Source organism: Phascolarctos cinereus, unplaced genomic scaffold, assembly GCF_003287225.1.
Source record: "Phascolarctos cinereus isolate Bilbo 61053 unplaced genomic scaffold, phaCin_HiC Scaffold_726;HRSCAF=1367, whole genome shotgun sequence".
In the NCBI taxonomy this organism is placed as follows: Eukaryota; Metazoa; Chordata; class Mammalia; order Diprotodontia; family Phascolarctidae; genus Phascolarctos; species Phascolarctos cinereus.
The window spans coordinates 143,195,235-143,212,347 of NW_027556098.1; the positions used below are offsets into that span (position 1 = coordinate 143,195,235).

General features: G+C 36.4%; 1 protein-coding gene across 6 annotated transcripts in view; it reads left to right on the plus strand.

Moving 5' to 3' along the window:
• The window catches only part of CLASP1 (cytoplasmic linker associated protein 1), a 351,771-nt gene that overhangs the window by 225,824 nt on the left and 108,834 nt on the right, over window positions 1-17,113 (plus strand). For 2 of the 6 annotated variants that reach the window (XM_078146794.1, XM_078146796.1), the window contains exons 19-22: window positions 520-687; window positions 2,323-2,370; window positions 12,123-12,227; window positions 14,824-14,991. In XM_078146794.1, the coding sequence (XP_078002920.1) occupies window positions 520-687; window positions 2,323-2,370; window positions 12,123-12,227; window positions 14,824-14,991 (489 nt within the window). Of the gene's footprint in view, window positions 1-519; window positions 688-2,322; window positions 2,371-12,122; window positions 12,228-13,984; window positions 14,012-14,823; window positions 14,992-17,113 lie in introns of all 6 variants that reach the window. The other 4 variants (XM_078146798.1, XM_078146797.1, XM_078146793.1 and 1 more) reach the window with 3 other exon arrangements.

A 17,113-nucleotide genomic window follows, 5' to 3' on the forward strand; every position in this document is an offset into this window, starting at 1 on the left:
ATATTATATGCCAGACAGACCCTGTTCTAAGCACTGAGAATATAAAGAAAAGCAAAATACCAACCCTGCCCTCAAGGATCCTATGTTCTAAAGGGGAGACAACATGCAAAATATATAGGTAGAAATGGCAGGTGATCTCAGAGGGAATGCACACCAGCAGGTGGACAAGTGTGTGAGGGAAGAGCTAGGGAGGAGAGAGACTGAGAAAGGCCTCCTGCAGAAGGTACAGTGAGCGTAATCTGTATGTGGGACAATGAAGAGGGGAACCCAATATGAAAATATTTTTCTTCTTGTACCATTCATTATTAACCAGTGTTTTGTTTTCCAGTATAATCCGCTCTGGTGTGTTCAGGATGGGATGAACTCATTTTAGCCAGTTTGAGTTGGTTAGGGCTGCTTCAGTGCATAGGTGCTTGCCAAGAAATAGCCTTGGAGAAATAATTTTTTTTTTGATATGTTTGTGTGTGGTTATAGTGAAGTGCTTACTATTGAGTTTATTTTATTCTCTCCCACATTAAGCTTCTACAGTTAGTACCAAATCTGTTTCAACAACTGGATCCCTGCAGCGGTCTCGCAGTGACATTGATGTGAATGCAGCAGCCAGTGCCAAATCAAAAGTCTCAGCAGCTGGCTCCACCCCTTTCAGTTCAGCAGCTGCCTTGCCTCCAGGATCATATGCATCATTAGGTAGGCCCCAAAAACTGCAGTTCAAATTATGTTAAATTTTCCCAACATTCTAATTAATTTATCAAGTTTGCTATTCTAGTCAGACTTTAAGAAAGCCATAGTTGAAATTTCAAAATCCTGTGAATGGATATTCAGGAAATTAACATATGCAGGTCATAGTACATATTGAATGCCTAACATGTGCTGAGCATTATCCTTCTTAGACATCAATACATACATAATTTGAAATTAAACAGGGTGCTTTTCCCTCAGTTTTCCCTTAAGCCTTCTGGGTCAGTCACCAATATTTGAAGTAATATCACCTCAGACATTTTACTGCCACCCACTCTAGAAGAGCTAGCATCTAGCAGAGCTAAATGCATGCTTTTCCAATCTTTTGCCATTTGTCTTCATTGTTTCCAGTAAGGAAGAAAAGCAACAATAAAATAGTAAAAATGAATTGATGATAAATTTTGGGAAGAATATCACCAGAGCTATGTTTCCGTAGATGTAAGTATTGGGTGTAATTTGCTTTTTTCTCTGAACAAGCATATCAAAGCATGTACATCCAAATGAGAGTGGTTCTTGAGAGCCATAACCTTGTGAAACGCTTCACTTGTTGCTGAGAAGACTTCTGATGTTCTTTAGAATGGTCTTCAAATACATTTCTAAAAGAGACAGTATCATTTGTTGTGGCATATCTTTAGCCTCTGAGGTTAGATTTAATTTTTGGAAATTGCCACAAGTTATTTGAAGCTAAGCCCAGTAAAGGAAGTGGGTGTGACAGGTGGGTAAATGTCATTTTGTGGAAGTTAAGTGTTGATTGTAAAACAGTGGGACTTTTTTTCTTGGGTACCTGTAGGGGCTGTTTCCAAGAAAAGGTTCTCAAGATGTGTATTGTAGCTGCACTGTTCAAATAAATGTCTAGATTTATTTTGGTGGGACTACTTTGAAGGAGGAAATAGCCATTGGGATGTGTATGTTCTGATTGTTTTAAACACACACGAACACACATGCACCCCCCCCCAAAAAAAAAAGTTGTATCACAAATACAAGTCAATTTCATTGGGAAGAAGTACTAGTAGTATTTTCTTCCCAAATATTAAACTATTAGATTATGTTGAAGATAAGGACTTCTTCCAAAATTTAAAACAAAGGTTTACCATTTTACTAAGACAAAGTTTTTGTATTCATAAAAAAGAAAAGAAAATCATCTAGTTAATCCAGCAGTCTTCACTGTACACTCAAAATTGAACTTTTATAAATTTCATTTTGATTTCTTTGCAGTTCTTGTTAATTTGATATTCACATGTTCCTTAAGATATGAGTTCAAAATCCATCTCTGAAGTAGCTAATTATTTCTTGTTTTCCCACAACTTAATGTTAGATGGTTGACCACTAGATGCCACCCCATCAAAATTTCTGCCAAATACCTTTTTTTTTTTTAAGTTACTATAGTATGTTCATTCTCATACCTCATCCCCTCTTCCTCTTAAGGAAAAATGGTTAAATGAAATGTGGATTGATTTCTTAACATAATAGTGTTTGTTTTTTGTTAACAGTTTTTGTTTGGCTTGGCACATTTGTTTTAGTGTATAACCAAAGTTTGTTCAGAATAATAGAGTTAAATCTGATGCTCCTTTTCCAAACTTCTAGAGTCCAGACACATCAGGGAGGACTTGGAGTACATAGGCCTTGAACCAGGTACCATGCTAGACAGCTTTTGCTGCTGTATAATGTAGATTGGAATAGGCATTGCTAAAGCAAGCTTCTTACTTGCTTCTCTGTCCTGTAGGTATAACCTTTTCCCCCTTTGCTAGCAATTTCCTTCAAAGAGGGAAGGAAATTCAGAGTGCAGTAGTTGAGCTAAATTTCCTCTCTGGTGATATGCAGTGTATGCAGAGTTGCTTCTTGGTTCTTACAATGTAGACAAATCCATTAATTAAATTACATACCAGATTTAGGTGCTTCAGAATTTGCTTTGCAGTTCAGAGCTGGTTTCCTTTTAAGCTTAATTTAAAATGGAATTTTTCACTTTTTTTTAGTAGCTAATTTCTGCCCTTTTTTAATGTTACTAACTGTTCCCTGTTATCCCTTCCTTTGTTTTTTTTTTCTTTTGATTTGCTTAAAGATGGTACTACCACTAAATCTGAGGGTAAGCAGTTTGTGTCTATGACTGAGGTGTGTTTACAACTGTGTACTTCAATCACTTCTCTCTAGTCTTCCTCTCACAATGTGTCACTTAGTGTTCATCTGTACTCACTGGTACCCTGCATGAAATGTTGCATGGATGTTTTCTTTCCTGTCTTCATCATTCTGCTGCTGCTGGATTTTTGTCTATTCTCCTCGAAAGCATTGTCTTCTTTCGGTGTTAGATTGTAGGGTGTGTGGATCCTGCTGTCCCAAAGGTTTTTTTCTGCAGAATTTGCTTTCTTTGTGAAAGGGGAGGGATTATTGACTTTGGGGATTATGTGCTAATCCTTCTTGGCTGCCTCTCTGAGACTTTATTATTCCCAAAGTACTACTTTATCTTTTCCCTTCCTTTCTAGACTTTTGTGCACTTGTGGTCTCTTTTTAGTGTTAAATTATTTTGTCATTTGTAGAATAGAATTTATGTAGTCTCTTGAGTAGATACTATTTTTCTAATGAGGAACTAGACTTTTAAGTATATGTAAGCATTTAGGAGGACATTACATATAATTGACGAACAGTAAGTGTTATTGTGTTGCATTCTTTTTTATAACCTCTTTAAAGCTCCCTAAGACATCGGACTGATTTCTGTAAAATATTCAACACACTTTTCTTGTTTTCATTGAACCATCAAGTTTTTCAGTAGGAAAAACAATAAAGTAAACCATCTTTCAGCTCATTTTGTTTTTATTGACTATTTTCAGTTCTTTATAAATATTAGAAGAATTATCTGTAAACTAATTGAAGAAGTGCCTGCTGTGGAGATAACAGTGTGTTAATGGAATAGCTTATAGTATAGATAGGGAAATGAGCAAAATAATAACAAACGTACAGTAGTTAAGTCAGAGTGTAAAGCAATTCCTAAGCGACCAAATGAGTAATAAGTGCTGTAAGTGTTCAGAAACATAGAGATCCATTATAGTTTAGTTCAGTTGTCTGTAAAAGACAAAAATAAATTCCCTGAAGCAAAGAGCTAAATTTTTAGAAATACTACAGTATTTCTAAATTATTTTTGGCTTCCAGAAAGAAAGATGATACTGAATCATGGGTTCATATTCTCATTCTCAGGGAGCTTTCTTATGTCATATATCTCCTTTTTTCACTTTAGACATTTCTGTTTCAAATTTAGCACTCCTAGCTCTTTGAAAAGCTAGCACATTTTTTTTCCCAGTCAAGATGAGCCTCCAATCTGCTTATGATTGAAAATGGTTTTATCTAGTTTACTTGCAGGTTCCAGCCCTTTCATGATCTGTAGGTGTTCTTCAGGGCTTTTTGTCTTCCTTTCAAAGGAAAAGAGCACTATGACCACAGTGTTTCTGCTTCTATTTTTAGATATTTTAAATCAAAATAACACCAAAGTAAAAAGACTTATAAAATGTCCAAGCTGAGGGTGCAGGTGAATGATATCCTTTATAAGGATGTTCTAAATCTTCATCCATTATGACTAAAGGCAGAGATTGTACATAGTTTTGAAGCTGGAAGTTGAAATTTGTGTTCATCTGCTAATGTGGATAATGTCTATGTCTACTCTGGAGATGTGCCTCTGTATTCCTCACAGTAGAGTTCACGTTCATTGGAAAGAGAGTAAACATGTAGGATGGGAAGAAAAAGTATAAGGATGTGGGTGGAGCTAATGAGGATGGAAAGTACTATAGAAATTAGTTATCCTCTCAAATATCTTCCCTTCTTTGTAAATTGGAGTTACCCTTCTTAATTCTCCTGTACTGTCCTTGCTTTATTACTTAGGTAATTTACTCTGCCCTAAACAGCGAGGTGGCACAGTGGATAGAGTGCTGGACCTGGAGTCAGGAAGGTTCATCTTCTTGATCAAATCTGGCCTGAGATACTTACTAGCTGTGTGACCCTGGACAACTCACTTAACCCTGTTTGCCTCATTTTCCTCATCTGTAAAATGAACTAGAGAAGGAAATGGCAAACCACTCCAGTATCTTTGCTAGGAAAACCCCAAATGAGGTCATGAAGAGTTGGATATGACTGAACAACAAAAACCAACTTTAGGGCAAGAACTCCAAGGAAAGAAGCCCATCTTTTCTTGTCGATTTCTGCAAAAAAATATTTGGGGGAATGGAATTTGGAGTTTAGAACCTTGATTATAGAAAAGGAAATATGTAAAGTAAGAGATCCTCCAGAGAAGCAAAATCATTTTCACTCCATAAAAATCATATATGTTGCTTCTCAGTTATACAAATCTATGTAATTATTCATGTAAGTCCTTTATACTACTTTTTTCCCCTCTCATCTGTTATTTTGGAAAATAAATTTTAGGATTTTTTTTTAAAATAAAGAGGTATACTTTTTAAGGTGAGAGAACACTTTCTTCTTGATATAGTATTTAGCTGTTAGTCAAAGACTCGAGCAGCAAGTTTGAGTCCCTGCTGGGAGAATCCCCACTTCTCTTCACTATTATAAACTCTGTGTCTTTTCTTGTTTCACTCCTTGTCCCTGTAGTAATTAATCATTAACCATTTAGGAGAAAACTGTCTCTGTTTTCTTCTCATATTTTCTCATCCCCCTTTCCCCCATCATGCCCACCCATTCCACTGTGCCCTCTAGAATTCCCATTCCATAGTGAACACGTTCCCCTTCGTGTTGTAGTACCTCTTTCACACTCTGCATCTCAAAGCTGCCTCAGATCTGACTCCCCTCTCAGAACACCTTGTTTCCAGCACTGACTGTACCTTCTCTCTCTCTGTGCTACCCTGTTTCTGAAAAGGGAATCCAAGGACTCTTTGCTCCCCATGGTCACATTCAGACTTTCCCTTTGCTGTTAGTCCATCACTGACTGCACTTTCCTTCCTTTCTAACATTCGTCTAGGGGTTAGCTGTTTCACTTCTGCAATGGCTTCTTATTCTTGATCATCTTGCTCCCATGGCCTGTTGGCTGCTCTTTTCTTTCCAAATCTCAGCCCTGGATTACTCCCACCACCCCTCTCCTCTGTTTCTACTCATGAGCAGCTGAATGGAGCTGGAGGAAGTCCCATAGCAGTACTGACTGCTGGCTCCATTACAGATCTATTTCTCCAAACTAACCTGAGCCCTCACTGTAATAGAGTAGTCTTTTTATTCCTCTCTAATTGATTCCCTATCTCACGTAAACCTCTTTCTTTAAGCCCCCTCCCCCCTTCAGGTCCTGTTCCCTCCTTTACCTCAACTAAGGGTCTTGCCTTCTACTTTACTGAAAAAAACTAAAGACCGCTGGACATGAGCTTCTCCCTCTCCCATTTTCTTCATCTCAAAACCCCTTGACGTCATCTCCCACTCTGGTCTCCTTTCCTCTGGTCTGTGATAGTTAAGGTAGTCTTTCTCTTTGCCAAAGCAAACTCCTCTACATGTGTGCTTTACCCCATGCCTTCCTGTCTTCTCCAGGAGATTATAGTTTCAGTCATCTCACCTCTCCCTTAAATCTGGAAATTTTCTCTATCAAGTGATTCATTTCTTGCTGTTTTCAAGCATGGCCAAGTTTCCTCCTTCTCTTTCTTTTCTTAGCCAAACTCCTTGGGAAAAGTTGACTCTACTTGCTCTCTCTCTCACTGACAGCCATTTACAGTGTCACTTTCAGTCTCATCAATCTACTCCTCCAAAGTTACCAGTAATCTCCTGATTGCCAAATTGGATGATCATTTCTTACTCCTAACCCTTCTTGACCTATCCGCTGCATTGATCACTGTTGACAACACTTTCCTCTTGGATACTCTTTCTTCTCTGAGTTTTTGTGACATTATTCTCCTCTAGTTTGCCTGTCTGACTGCCTTTTCTCAGTCTTTTTTGTTAATTCGTTATCTACATCACACCATCTAACTTTGAGTGTTACCCATACTTTTGTTCTAGGCCCCTTCTCTTTTTCTGTACTTTCTCATTAATTTTCATGTATTTAACTATCATTTCAGTCCTGAATCACTAGTTGACTTTTGCACATTTTGAACTGGATGTTCTGAAGACATCTCAAACTCAATATTGCCAAAAGTCAACTTGCTGTTTATCCTCTTAAACCTTCCAATTTTCAGTTTTCCCTCTTTCTTTTGAATTTTTCACTCTCCTTTACCCTACAAATCCAATCACTTGCTATATCTTTCCATTTCTACCTCCATGACTTCTCTTCCATCTAACCCCATCTCCTCACTGACACAGCTACTACTTTAGTTCAGTATCTTTTCACCTCTTACTTAGATTATTATAGCAGTCTCGTAATGGTCTCTCTCCACTACAATCCATTTCATATGTTGCTGCCAAAATAATTTTCCTCAAATACAGATCTGATTGTGTCTCTTAATCTACTCAAATTGCAGTGGTTTCCTCTGGCCTCTAGAATAAAATGTAAAGTCCTCTATTTAGCTTTTAAAACACTAACCAATCTGGACCCAACCTATCTTTCTAACCTCTTTGGATATTACTCCCCTTTCTGAGCTCTGTGGCCTAGCCAAACTGGCCTTCTCTTTGTTCCTCACTCATGACATTCCACCTCTCATCTCTGTTCATATGTTCTGACCTTTCTCCGTTCTTAAAATATGAAGTGCAGCTCAGACACCATCTTCTGTATGAGATCTTTCCCGATACCCTAATTGGTAGAGCCCTTCCTCTCATGGTATTTTGTGTTTAAGTACTCTCTATGTATGTTTGTGTGTGTGTGTGAACCTCCTATCTATGCTGCACATATTTTTATATGTTCTTGCTTTCTCCTCCATTAAAATGTAAGCTTATCCTGAGTAGGGATCATTTTGTTATTTGAATTTGTATTCTCAGCACCTAATAGTTCCTAGAACACAATAAATGTTTGCTAAATACTTGATTAATTAAATAGGTGGTGCAGTGGATTTAAAACTGGGCCTGGAATCAAAACTTGAGTTTAAATTCAGCCTCAAACACTTACTAGTTGTGACCCTGGGAAAGTCACTTAACCTCTGTTGCCTCAGTTTCTTCATTTATAAACTGGGAATAATAATACTTAACATGTAACAACCTCCCAGGGTTGTTGTGAGGATCAAATGAAATAATAGTTGTATAACATGCTTAGCACAGTGCCTGGCACATAGTAAGTGCTAAATAAATGTTCACAGTTATTATTATCATTATTATTAAGAAAAATATTTTATGGAATATTCAATATATGTGAAAAGGCCTTCTAAGATATATACTTATATATGGAGTGCTAAGATCTCTTTAGGTCTGTTTTCATGCTAGCAAATTTCCACATTGCTTCCAGTATTTTACATATCAAATTACTTAGAATATTCTTTCTAAAGAAAATCTAGACATGACAAATAGGCAGTTTAAGGTGAAAAAATTGGGCTTCTTTGAGCAAATATATTCTCTAATAGTGACTTTTTTGTTAAAACCTAATATATATATATACATATATATATATATGTATATGTATATGGATTCTTTTTTCTTAAAAGAATAAGCTGAGGGAAAAATGTTTATGTATGGCTTGGACCATGGGAACTGAACATAGTCTCAAATTCAGCCTCTAGCCCAGTCTGAAGCCTGCAGCAAAATAATGAGGGCAAGAATCCTAGATCAAAGGGAAGCCTGCAATTCTGCCACTAAGAAGCAGCTGATTTTCCAACTGGTTTATAGTGGCTGAGTAAAACAGCCATCTTCTCCAACTCCCAACGGGGTAAATCCACAAAGTCTGCTGCTTAGATCCAAAACCAGCCCAGAAACTAGCAGAGTTCAGACTCAAGGATTCAGACTTTGGCCTGGATCAGACCAATTTAGGAGCACTGAAAGCTGGCTGGTCCCCAGCCTGATTCTAAGGTCCTAGCATAACACAGCACTCAGGGCCCATGAAAGCAGCAGCAGGACCTACCCAGACATTGCTTTCAGAAGTAGACTGAGCCTGGCTCTAACAAAAGGACTGAAATCAGGAAAAAGGCTAGAAAGATGATCAAACAGAAAAGTAATCCAGACATAAAGTACTGTTATAGAGGCAGGGATTCTCGAGACAGAAACCCAGAGGAAACTCAAATGACTTCAAAACATCTACGAGCAAAGCCTAAAATAAAACACAGCTTGGACACAAATTCAGCTAGAATTTCTGGAAGAGATGAAGCAAGAGTTTTTTCTTTTTAGTTTTAAAATGTATTGGTAAATGAAATGAGAACACTAGAGGAAAAAATTGGAAAAGAAATAAGAGCTTTGAAAGAAAAAAAAATGAAAAAGTAACTGCTTGGCACAGAGGTGAAAAACCTTGTCCAAGCAATAAACTCCCTGAAAATTATTGTGGTCTAAAAAGAAGCCAGTGACTTCATGGATGCCAGGACATACTCACATAAAAGTCAAGACTAGAAAACAAAAAGAAAATGTAAGTTATCTCATAACAAAAACACTCACTTTGGGAATATTTTAGTTATATTAAGTCATATTAAAACATGGCCAGTAAGCTAGGTGGCTCAGTAGATAGAGCACGGGCCCTGGATTCAGAGGACCTGAGTTCAAATCTGGCCTCAGACACATAACATTTACTAGCTGTGTGACCCTGGGCAAGTCACATAACCCCAATTGCCTTAAAAAAAATAGCCAAAAGACTGTGCTTTTCCATACTGTTTTTTATTCTGGGCAAAGCTATATAACCAGAACTTACGGTTGGTAGCCATGTCTGGAATGCAAAGAAGGAACTAAATTAAGTACGATATTATGATAAGCTGCACAGTCTTTAGTGGGTTTTTAATTAGGTAATTTCTCTGATGTTAAAAATTTCACTAAAAAGAACATAAACAGGGAAATTTATCTTTATAGAGACAGAAACCAGGATACTTTAGGAGAATGTGATTCTTTGGAAGGTTTCAGTGATCTAAAGCTGTTGGCAAACATCTTTGAAGCTAAATTTATAAATGGCATTCCTCCTAGACTATATTGGAATTGTCAGAAAAATGCAAGAGAATACGAAATACATGTTTTGGGTTCTATTTCTGAGATAACAGTAAATAATACCTCATTATTTTTTCCACAAACATTGTATGTGCAAGACACTCTGCTAGGTACTAGCGATATAAAGATGAAGATCTCTGTGCTCAAGGAACTTTGGCAGATTTCAGGAGGGAGAAGAGTGCTTTTAACAAGGCGAATCAAAAAAGGCCTCAGGTTGGAGGTGGTTTTTGAGCTAGCTTTGAAGGATACTGAGAATTCTGTAAGACAGAGGTGATGAGGGGGAGTGTATTCCAGATGTCATGGACCACCTCATGCCAAGGCATACACAAAATGCAGTAACATGATAGAGGAATGTGTTAAGGCACACCAGTATCACGGTACTCCAGATTTATTCGATTCCCTCTTACTTTTCATTAGCTAGATGGACTTACTCGAATTCTTAATACAGAATTTGGAATTTAGAACAAGTGAGGAATACAAAGCAAGAAAAAGGGAACTACCCATTTCTGTTAAATTAGAAATGTCCTATATGTGTTACAGCCTACGTCATATTGTCTTTTCTTGTGAAGGTAAAAACTACAGTAACCTTGGCTTAAGATACTGATGGCTAAACCATCAGTATCTTAATAGATCTGTTCTGGTTTGGGGCTTTGACTTCATTCCATCTGACCTGTGGGGCAAGTACAAGAGGCGATATCTCTCTACATATCTACAATTCTAAAAAGACAAAGGTGGCTTTAAAACATTTTAACAACAATGTCCTTAAAATGTATGATTGGATGTTTATTTTGTAATGGTTGATAGTCTCTTTGCCTGTCTTCTCTTCTGTGTAAACATCTGGTTCAGTATATGAGAGAGTTGATTTTCTTCTGCTAAATATACTTGTTTATGTCTATTCCTGTACTCTTGCCTCTTTGTAATTTACTTATGCTTTATCATTCTCCTTTTCTCCCTCATGCCTCCCAAGCCTCATCATAATACAAAACTAAAAAATTATTTGCTATATTTATTGAATAAAATTTTGTGTTCCCTGTTGATTTTTTGAAGTGGATAATTAGAACATTTTTTCCCTTCATGCCTCTCACCACTGATTGATTTTTCTGAGTGTCTACCATTTGTTTTGCTCTGTATTTACAACATCCTCAAAAATTCTCCTTCCTCAAAAATCCCAGCATATGATTCTTTTTCCTTAAAAGAGTGTTTTTGAAAACTGTGGCTATTTTCCAAAGTTTCCTCTTAATGCTTCTCCTTCCCTTCTTCCCCCAAACTTATTTTCTTCGAGTCTTCATCATTAGACTTTTTTTCATTCACCCTTATGCCTTCATTTTCCATATGCTGAAAAGATTTTTTCTTTTTTAAAATTTTTGTATTTTAAGGCAAAAAAATGATTTGAAGACACTTTATTGTCTTCAAATTTATTTTTTTAAATGCACTTATTTTTAATTGTATTGTTTGTGTGATATCTGTCCTTAGAAATTAGGGAAGTCTTATACAGAAATTAGGGAAGTCTTATACAAAGAAAAAATTGGCCTCATTCAGATAAATAGCAAATCTTGCAAGCATTTGTTATTTCTGATTATTTAATTCAGAAATGTTTCAGCTTTTAAATTTCCCCAAGGAAGTTTAGATTGCTTTGTGTAGTGACAGTAGTCATTGCCAAGAAAATTTTTCTGTAATTGCTAAATACACAAAATTATTTTTTAGATTATGTTTCTCTAGGCAGCTAACATCTTATTTATTTTCTTATTAATCCTGAAGGCTTGTGATATTGTAAAAATAGCTTTATATTGAGTTCCATGAAATCTTTATTTTCAAGGTGATGTGCACTCATGTTGATGACTACATGAGAATGGGTTCTTTTTTCAACTTTTCTTCCTATTGCACCTTTCTCAGTGCAATCTGATATAACTAGGTTTCCAAGAAACTAAAATTATGATGAAAGATAACTATAAAAATTATTTTGAAATTTATGGAAAACATTTCTTTAGCTATATTACCATATCAATTTAAAATTTGCTCTGAGAGATAATGGGCTATAGGCTAGACTGGTGGGATGGTATGCATTTGGCATATTTCTCTATCCTGGATCACTCTTAGGTTTGTGTTTTCAATAAGAGGCTTTTGTTTTCTATTAAAGATCACTTTACAAATTATGTATAGATCATGTATTTGTAACTACATTCAGAAGATTGCCTGTGCACAGAATTTCTCTTATTGTGCACAATGGAGGATTCCATCCCCCACATACACAGTCATATTTTGCCCCATGGTTTATTTGGGTAGTGACTAGTGCCTGTGTTTCAGCCTGCTTTAACCTGTATAGGGCATTTATTTTAAATATGAAATAGAAGTTTCATTTCTGTTCAATCTTCCAGGCCGGATACGCACGCGACGACAGAGCTCCGGGAGTGCGGTCAGTGTCACCACCACCCCTGATAACCGTGGCCGCAGCAGAGCTAAAGTGGTTTCACAGTCCCAGCGTAAGAAATGTTTTTCATTCTCATAGTTTGTTTTTTCAACACAATCTTGATCATCCAGTATAAACTGAAACAGGTTTACATCTTTTAGTCATAATTAGATCTATCAAGCAAAGCCAAATAGTCATATATAAAGGCTATAAGTTGGTTTAAACAAAAGAATTATAGTATTGCAACCTTAGATTTCTGTGAGAAATCTTGCCCTGTGCCTTCTCTCTTGTTTCTTGCCACAGTTTCCAGGCCTGATCCCAGACCTCCTGGATTAGTAATTATTTATGATTTATAATACAGCTCAAAAGGAATTGTTTCTATTTTGATAGGCATACTGTATGACATGGTTAAAATACTCTTATAATAATTATTCCTTTCTGCTTAATTTTGTACATAATGGTCATAAGTAAATACAGTAAGCATTCCTATGTATCCCTTCTTTCCTCACATTTGCACCCTGTTCCTGCCTTTCTTGCTGGCCTGGCCTCCTGCTTTGCTTAGCATCAGCCTCCTTGGTCTCCATTGTTGCTTCTCTGTTTATGTCCAGCATAGATGATTTAAATCAGCCTCTGAGCCTGGGAAGCAGCAGAGGTCTGAGGTCATTTTAGATGCACATAGAATCTGTCTGTGAATTTGTACCTGTGTCAGAAATGTAAAGACTAATCGTTTGGTTTTTTTCTATGTACGTAGACTGAGTAGGTTATTCTAGAGGCATCTGCGTGGTACAGTAGACTTGGAATGAGAAAGACCCCACTCCAAATCCTGCCATAGACATTAAACTAACTGTATGATCCCAGGCAAGTCGTTGTACCTCTCTCAGCCTCAATTTCCTTATCTTTTTTTGTTGTTAAGTCACTTCAGTTGTGCCCAGGTCTTCAAGACCTCATTTGGGATTTTCTTGCCAAAGATTCTAGAGTAGTTTTCCTTCTCCAGCTCATTTTACAGATGAGGAGACTGAGGCAAGCAGGGTTAAGTGACTTGGCCTGGGTCACATAGCTAGTAAGTTTCTGAGGCCAGATTTGAATTCAGGTCTTCCTGACTCCAGGCCTGGCACTCTATCCACTGTGCCACCTTGGTGCCCTTTCCTTATCTTTAGAATAGGCATAATAATATCACCTACCTCACAGGATTATTATATCAAATGAGAAAATATCTAAAGTTATTTAACATTTCTTAAGTGCTGTATGTAAATGCTAGAGCTAGATGATGATGATATTCTACTTGAAATAGGTGGCCGAGTAAGATAAAGACAAAACAGGTAACATTACAGGGGGACTGCTATTGGTTATGCCATGTGATAACCCTGTGCAGCAAGGATTTTCAGGCAGTGTAACTGAAAAGTTTTTATTTATTTGGGTCATCTTGCATGCCAAGATGTTGATCGTTTGATCTGGGAAACTTTGTCCTTCAAACCTCACCAGAATTGCATAGCACAATATATCCCACCCCCAGTCCCCCAGTTATTCCTTGGAAGTCAGTGAGAGTTCTCTGCACTCTAGACTCTAGGGTCCTGTTCATTAAAAGGATTTGAACATGATACAGTGTTTTTATAGTAGTAATAAGTCTTTGAAGATTGAGAGAGTGAGAATAGAAAATTCATGAAGACCAATTAATAGCAAAAGACCTCAGTAAGTCTACTTTGCTAAATGTGTTTGTAAATAAAGACTTTGGTGTTGTACCTAACAAATGCTGCATGGTGACCTTCTGTATCGTCTTATTGTCTTTTAATCCACTTTTTGCCTGTCCTTTGGTCTGCTCTCATAATCAAGGATCCAGATCTGCTAATCCTGCTGGTGGTAAGACATTTCTCTTGTTGCTTTTATGTGTCCCCCCCATCCCAAAACCCTTGCATAATATCCATGCATCCCCAATGCCTTACATAAGACCTTTGTCTCTCTGTTTCTCTGTCCCTCTCTCTCTCCCCACATTTCTCATAGTTTTCCAATGTATTTGAATTTGAGTTGGAAAACTTTTTTCCCCAATAAGATAATGGTTTAAATATTTGGGTTGTTCTTGGTGACACTTACAACTTAAAAGGATAACTACTTGATAATGGGGTAGATTATCATTAATAACATCTCTTGTTCTTTGCAATGAAATTGAATTGTGAATTTTTCAGTATTTAAGAGTATTCATTTTGAGAGCAAGCATTGAAAATGATTTGAATGATAGTAAATAGTTGCCTGCACAGAGAGGTTTCTTTTTTTTTTTCCTTTCGGTTTGCCATATGTTATGTCTCACCATGCCAAGAACCATGAATACAGAAGTTTCTTTCCTCTTTTACTGTAAAGGCAAAATAATTTTAAGACTTCCATGTTATTATGTCTCTTGATATCCTCCCACCCCTTTTCCTTTATAAACATGCTTTGAAAAGTATAGGGTTGTAAAGAAGGCAAATTACTCATCTTTTGTTTTAGTATAGCAGCAGTTGTTTAATACTGTGCAGAATTATTTTAGGCACTGAGCTAGCTTACTGGTAATGAAAAATGAAACTTTTACATATGACCCTTCAAGGGTTTGGGCCCAAATGGTGCTTCCTAACAACCTTCATAAGTCATTGCTGTTTATTCATTTCCTTTGAGCATTTCTTTCTCTCCTTCCTTTTTAGCTGGCAGCCGATCAAGCTCCCCAGGAAAACTGTTGGGAACTTATGGTGGACTCACAGGAGGATCTGCCAGGGGTACCCCTGTGCCCTCATCCTCAGATAAACGGAGCAAGATCCCGAGGAGTCAGGGATGTAGTCGAGAAACAAGTCCTAGCCGCTTGGGGGGACAAGGTAAGATTCTCAGAGGTTATCCTGGAGCACTATTCTTCACAAAGTAAGATTGCCAACCCTGGGAAAAGATCTCTTTATTTGACTACAAAGTACTTTAACTATCAAAAAGATTGCTTCACTTTTATTTTGTGTTTTAATAGAGGATATTTACATTACATCTTGAACTAACTGATGCATAGGTCCTTTTTTTTTTAAGGTTATCTTAATATCTCCATTCTTTTATAGGTATGTATAGACCAAGGGAAAAAAGTGCCATCAATCTAGTGATGTAACTTCATTTTTTAATCATTACTTTTCAAAGAATTTGACTTTTTAGTTCTTTTCAGACTTTCTCTCCTTACAGTTTGTTTTACCACAAAACAAAATTTACGTTCTTTAGAGCAGTTTTTGTAAGTTGCAGAAATGTTTGATTTTGGTCTTTCTTTAAAACCTGTAATATTTTCTTTTTAAAAATTTTGACCATCCGATGCAGAAAACAACCAAGACAGGTGTGTTACTAAGGCACAGAATATTCCTTCTTGCAAATTAAGGGTAGACCTTTTTTGTTGTATGTATGTCTTTGAGGTTACATAGTCTCCTTTCATTGTTTATAGACTTTTAAGAATTACTTAAGAAACTGTTCTCTTATAGTTTGTAACATTGTTTACTTTCAAAAAAAGCTTGGATACTTTATATAGAATGTCTTATGGAATTGTTATATCAGGTCTCATTTTTTATTTTATATGTGTAAGTATTTCCAAGGTCAAAGCCTTATTTTTTAATCAGAACACTTCATTTATAAATATGCATGTTTTTTTCCTCTTTCTCCACTAGAAGTTAGAGTTCGAATTAACATTCCAGTTGCACTTTAAAAATTACAAGGCAGCAAGAATACCAAGTAAAAAATGTAGCTTGTCAAGCAGCTCATTAGTCTAAAAAGTATCAGCTGTGTTGACTGATTTTTGTTAACTGATTTAATATGTTTGGCTGTTTCTGTATATATAACTTTGGAGAAACTATAGCTAGAATGTAATTGTATATACTTATACTTCAAATCTGAAGCTGTTTTAAAATTCACGTGTTCAATATAGCTCTCTTTGCATCTGGTCTTTTTAAAGTGCTTCAGATTTTGGAAACTGCATCTGTTTTCATCAGGATAAAGTGAGTGTTTATGACATTTTCAGGCCTCAAAGATCTTTTCTGCAGTTAATTGACATGAAGTATAAAGATTAGTTTGCAATTTGTTAGTTTCTTGTTTAGTTTTTTAAAAGTTTCTTTCAATGGTTTGAATTCTCTTAATTTAATATTTAAACCTTTGGCGTTTTTGATTTGAACTGAATAACTCCACTCCTCTTGAATGTAGTAACTAATCTAACTCCTTATAAATTACTGGTTTCAAAAGACTTCTTCAAAAGCAACCTTTCCAAAGTGTTAAATGTTAAAAACATCTTTTGGTAGAAGTTGAGTTTCTTTGCCTTCATTTAGAGGCTAAGTAAGTTGCTGTGCCAAGCTCTCGTTTTATGAAGAACATCTATCCAAATTTCTAAGCACCATGGCTAATGTGTCATTCAATCGCTTTCTATCCATGTTATACCACTGATACATTCCACGTAGTTATACGCATCCCACTTTTTGAGTTCCTGTTGACATCTGAATCCTTAGTAAAGAAAGCAACTGTTTTCATCTCATTTACTGTAGTGACAGAAAATACTCCGGGTGTACACAATTTTGGATTATCACACAGTAAAGTAAAAGATAATTAGGTTAGTAGCAAAGTCTCCCACAGTTGCTAGAGTCTACCTGCTAGAAATGGTTTTATATTTACTTTTTATATTTTTTGTCTTTTTCTGTCTACATACCTGCCATTTCCTCTAAGTAGAATGTAAGCTCCTTGAGAGCAGGGACTGGTTTTTTTTTTCCTGTATACCAAACACTTAGCATTGTGCATGGCACAAAATAGATACTTAATAAGTGTATATCAATTCGATGAAATGAGCATTTTCTACTATCACTAAAGCTTTTTTACTCTAGTATTTTTGAGGATAGAAGTTGCAGGTTGAACTTAACATTGACAAAATAATTAATTGAGTCTTCTTATCTTGTTCCTTGAAGTATTTCTGTTTATATAATGAAACTATATAGC